Genomic DNA, 4,769 nt, shown 5'->3' with positions numbered 1-4,769 from the left:
TATCTCAATAGCTAAACTAACTTTGTTGAATATGAATTGAAGCAGATGTAAATAATACTGCAAATTTGATATTTACATTATTATAAGTATATATATGGTGAGATTGTTGTTTTGATTGTATCAAATTATGAATATTTGGTGTGATATTAATTTAATTGACAAATAATAGTATGTATTTGATTGTTTTCTTATATGTTTAGGTGATTATATATACAATTTATGCACCAATAAATTTAAATTTATTTTAAAAAAAATTCTGGTTCAACAAGTGGTTTAACCGGTTAGACCGGTCGAACCAAAGTTCGTCCCAAAAAACCGAGTTGATGACCGGAACAGTTTTCAGAACCTTGATATTAATATTATTATTATTATTATAAATAATATTATTATTATTGGATTGGCCTCTAGGCACGTTAAAACCACATAAGTAGCACAGCCCGCTAAAATCGACATAGAAAGTGAGAGGCCTATCTTTATCTCATAGGTAAGTTTTGTTATTATTATTATTATTCAAAATTTAAGACATTTTTTATATTTATTTTATATTTTATATTTTATATTTTATTATTATTATGAAGCAAAATAAATATATACTATGGATGTATTCAAAATTCAAGACATTTTTATATTTCTTTTGGAATAAAACATAGTAAATAATATAAATGGAATAGAATCCTATTTTTTATTACAGGGAAAGTGTCCAGTTCAGGAAGGCCCATGAAAGCCGTTCAACAAAAATAGGCCAGGTTAATAATAGAAGGCCCAAAGTTTTTAGTAGTTCGTTGTAAGCCCACATCTGACATAACCCAAGTCCAGCTGAAGCCCTAATATCAATTGTGAAAAACAACCTATATATACTGATTATTTCTCCTTACTCATTCTGCAGTCGTGAATTTCTCTTCTGCCGGCGGCACAATGGTGAGAAGATGCCCTATCCTCTCTCTCTTCTCTCTCTTTTTTATACTATTGTTCATGAACTAGTTGATCTGAAGATCAGTCAAGGTTGTAACTATGCGTATGTTTCAATCTTATTTTTGACGGAATGGAGCACAATATAGGCTGTGATGTAGTTTTTACTTTTTGGTTTTCGTGAAAATGCAGTTGATAGATCACACTTTGAGATTTCTTCTTCTTTGATATTCATTGGAATAATTGATGTCTCATATCTGTTAGTGGAATGATTGTGAATTTGTTATTCGTTTCAGGTATTTGTCAAATCGCAGAAGTCTAGGGCATACTTTAAGAGGTTTCAGGTCAAATTCAAGAGAAGGAGACGTAAGCCCTAAAATCCTCCCTTTAGATGTTTACTAATTGATTCCAAATTTAATAGAAGTTGAGACTATTTTGCTTTGATTGTAGAGGGAAAGACTGATTACAGGGCCAGAGTGCGCCTTATTAATCAGGACAAGAACAAATACAACACACCAAAATACCGTTTTGTTGTGCGATTTGTATCCTTTTCTGCGTTTTAATGTTTCAACTTTTCAGATCTGTTGATTATTCAAGTTTATTGCATCAAATTTATACCTTTTTATGAGACTTGCTGCATTTATCTTTTCTTTATTCTTTTAAAGTACTGTCTGTGTTACCCTTAACCTGTTCCTAGACAAACAAGGATATTGTTGCACAAATAACATCATCCAGCATTGTTGGTGATCATGTTCTTGCTGCTGCTTATTCCCATGAGTTGCCTAAGTATGGTCTTCCTGTAGGTCTCACCAATTATGCTGCTGGTAATGATCTCTTGCCTTGTTATATGACCTGTTTTCCATTCCTAATGTGTATCTAAATCTGAACTGTGTCTTCAAATCCTTTAGCTTACTGTACTGGTCTTCTCTTGGCTCGTCGGGTTTTGAAGAAGCTTGAGATGGATGATGAGTATCAAGGAAATGTTGAGGTAAGCCTATTTATTTTATGTTTCTTCATGATGTTTTTTTATTTTTGTGTATTTTCATTTTAAACATTTTTTGTTCTTTATTATTTCAGGCTAGTGGTGAAGATTTCTCTGTTGAGCCAGCTGATAGCAGGAGACCCTTCCGGGCTCTACTTGATGTTGGTTTGATCAGGACCACAACAGGAAACAGAGTCTTTGGTGCTCTCAAGGTATAACAAGGCTCTTAGTAATGTTGAGATTAATCAATGAAGTGTTTGATCTAGAGTTATTTGTAGAACTAAGTGGTTATTTTGAAAATATCATTTTTTTCATGTAGTTTTTGAAAATTAGGCTTTTGGGACAAAAACATTAGATCTAGAAGTTGACAATAGGGTTTATTTTGATTGATGTGATTAATAAGTTTATTTTGATTGCTTATCTCAAATAACCCAAATCAAATAATGCTCCAGGCCTTGTTTGATCTATGTTTATTTGAATAACCATGTTTTTTTAAATCAGGTTGAGTCAAATACTTTAAGATGTATATTTATATACAAGATTATTCCTTTTAAATATATTATAATTTGAATGGTTAATTTCAAATAAACCTAAAGTAATTTATTGTTTAAAACCCATTTCAGGGTGCTCTTGACGGTGGTCTCGATATTCCCCACAGTGACAAGAGGTTTGCTGGTTTCTCAAAGGAATCAAAAAATCTTGATGCTGATGTTCACCGCAAGTACATTTATGGTGGCCATGTTTCAGCATACATGAATGTATGTTTGTTTCATATTCCAGTATCAATCTTAATTTTACAGTTATGTCATTCTCTTAAATTTCTTTATTAACTAGTTTGATTCATTTATATACATTACAGACTTTGAATGAAGATGAACCTGAAAAGTACCAGACTCATTTCAGCGAGTACATCAAGAATGGGATTGAAGCTGATGGAATTGAAGAGCTGTACAAGAAAGTTCATGCTGCCATTCGCGCTGAACCGATACAGAAGAAGTCTGAGAAACAGCCTCCTAAGGAACGCAAGAGGTAAAACACGGAATGATTTTTATGCATTGTTTTTATTATGTGGTGGATTTGTTTGTTGTAAACTCTATTGTTAATTTGTGAATGTTATTATCATTACAGGTTCAACTTGAAGAAGCTAACCTATGAGGAGAGGAAGGCTAAGTTGATTGAGCGTTTGAATGCACTCAACAATGCTGTTGATTCCGATGATGATGAGTAGATTTGATTGTTTGTTTGTTGGTTTAATGTTTCTTTGTGAAGCGTTTTACTTGGAACTGTTTTTGTTTTTTGAATTGTTAAGTACTGAGATTTTGATGGTTTGGTTATTTAGTGTCTTTCAAGTACTGAAACAACAGTTTATTTGTGTTTCTAAGTTAAATGTTTTTTTCTGGTTAAAAAGTCTTTTAGGTTTGCCATTTTGCTCTTAAAATTTTCATTTCCAATGTTATTAGTGACATGTTTAGTATTGTTAGTAACATGTTTAATGTATCTCTTAAGAGAACACTAATGTGTAAATGCCTCATAATGTTATGAGGATGACACATTACTTTTGCAAGAAATAAAGGGCAAATACAAACATTGGATTATGAAATCATCCCTAAAGTATGAAACTCTTGCATGCCCTTACCCTTAAATCCCTAAAGTATGAAAATCTTATTTACTTTTAAGATATGATATTGTTCCACTTAAAATTTAAAATTGAGAAACATAGATATTCCTTTAACAATTTACCAGATGACTTAAGAAACCATTCACATTGTACATTTTTACAATTGGTTATAGAAACATTATTAGTTACACCCTTCAAGGCATATTTAGATGTTGACATCATAATATTTGACCTTCTTTCAAAAGTATGTAAACAATTGCTTTTGATCCGATGCTCCTTCCACCATGAAGCTGGGTTTCATGATCTTAGTGGCAACAACAAAATCATTCCATTTTCCAATATACAAAATTCATGTAAAAGATGATTAAAATTCCATATGTGCCTTCATGGTTCATGCATATATCTCTTTCATGATGGTCTTTACGTTGTTCTCATTTTCTTGCTTGCTTAGGCGATCTTAGTATTCCCCTATTTAGATGTACCTTTTGATGGCGTTGAACCAAGGCACGGTTTCAATCTCGTGTACCTCAATTTAAGTGTCTTTCAAAATGGGCACATTTCTCTTATCAATTTTAAAGAGTTGCAGGTTGAAAGTCCAATGAGATTCGCACAAGTGCTGCGAGAGTAGTCAAAACGTCTGAAAATCCATTTTGGGAGCAGGGACTGGGATGAAAAGTCACATGCTAGAAGCATTCCCAAATCTTAAAGTTACATGGGATACAACTATATTAGAGTCACCAATTTCTTCAATATGTGGTACTCCTTGTAAGGGTAGCCATGACTCATGAGGCCTATGAGACTACGATACTCGTCTCACACTCAACTTCGTTCTTCGTCACGAGGCAGTGGAGCGTACACGTGATCAGAATGTAATCGTTAGGATGAAAGATTGAGTCAGAGTTAGAGTCTAAACTCGAGATGAATCAAAATGGAGAAACAATTTTCTTTAATAGCAATAAAAAGAATTGTGTTTTCTAGTGGCGTATGAAGAGATGATGTGCTCTCATGGGCTTCATGGCACTCAAAGGGATGATGTGCTCTAGTAACAAATTAACAATTGAAAGTGTCTTTGGAAGAAGTGTCACATTCTTATAATAGTTGAGGTGTCAAACAATTTTTTATTTGGCAATGTAAAATAAAAATGCCTCTAGTATGTTATTCCCAAAGGATAGTTGATCAATTGTTTACATGTAGCACAAATTAAGGGTAATCATTGTCATGCATTAAAGTGACCAAATGAATATGTTAATGAGTAGCTCG

The 4,769-nt window shown here is 32.9% G+C and overlaps 1 protein-coding gene across 1 annotated transcript; it reads left to right on the top strand.

Annotated features, from left to right (window-relative positions):
* The first annotated feature begins 835 nt into the window (after nucleotides 1-835).
* On the top strand, nucleotides 836-3,311 carry LOC124942636 (60S ribosomal protein L5-2-like). The gene is made up of 9 exons (XM_047483176.1): nucleotides 836-918; nucleotides 1,206-1,275; nucleotides 1,360-1,451; nucleotides 1,607-1,733; nucleotides 1,818-1,897; nucleotides 1,987-2,103; nucleotides 2,515-2,649; nucleotides 2,751-2,920; nucleotides 3,020-3,311. The coding sequence occupies exons 1-9, from the start codon at nucleotides 916-918 to the stop codon at nucleotides 3,117-3,119; spliced, it is 894 nt and encodes a 297-aa protein (XP_047339132.1). The 5' UTR covers nucleotides 836-915; the 3' UTR covers nucleotides 3,120-3,311.
* The last annotated feature ends 1,458 nt before the right edge of the window (nucleotides 3,312-4,769 follow it).

The sequence above is a fragment of the Impatiens glandulifera genome, chromosome 6, assembly GCF_907164915.1.
Source record: "Impatiens glandulifera chromosome 6, dImpGla2.1, whole genome shotgun sequence".
NCBI classification, from domain to species: domain Eukaryota; kingdom Viridiplantae; phylum Streptophyta; class Magnoliopsida; order Ericales; family Balsaminaceae; genus Impatiens; species Impatiens glandulifera.
This window is presented reverse-complemented; position numbering and strand designations above follow the sequence as displayed.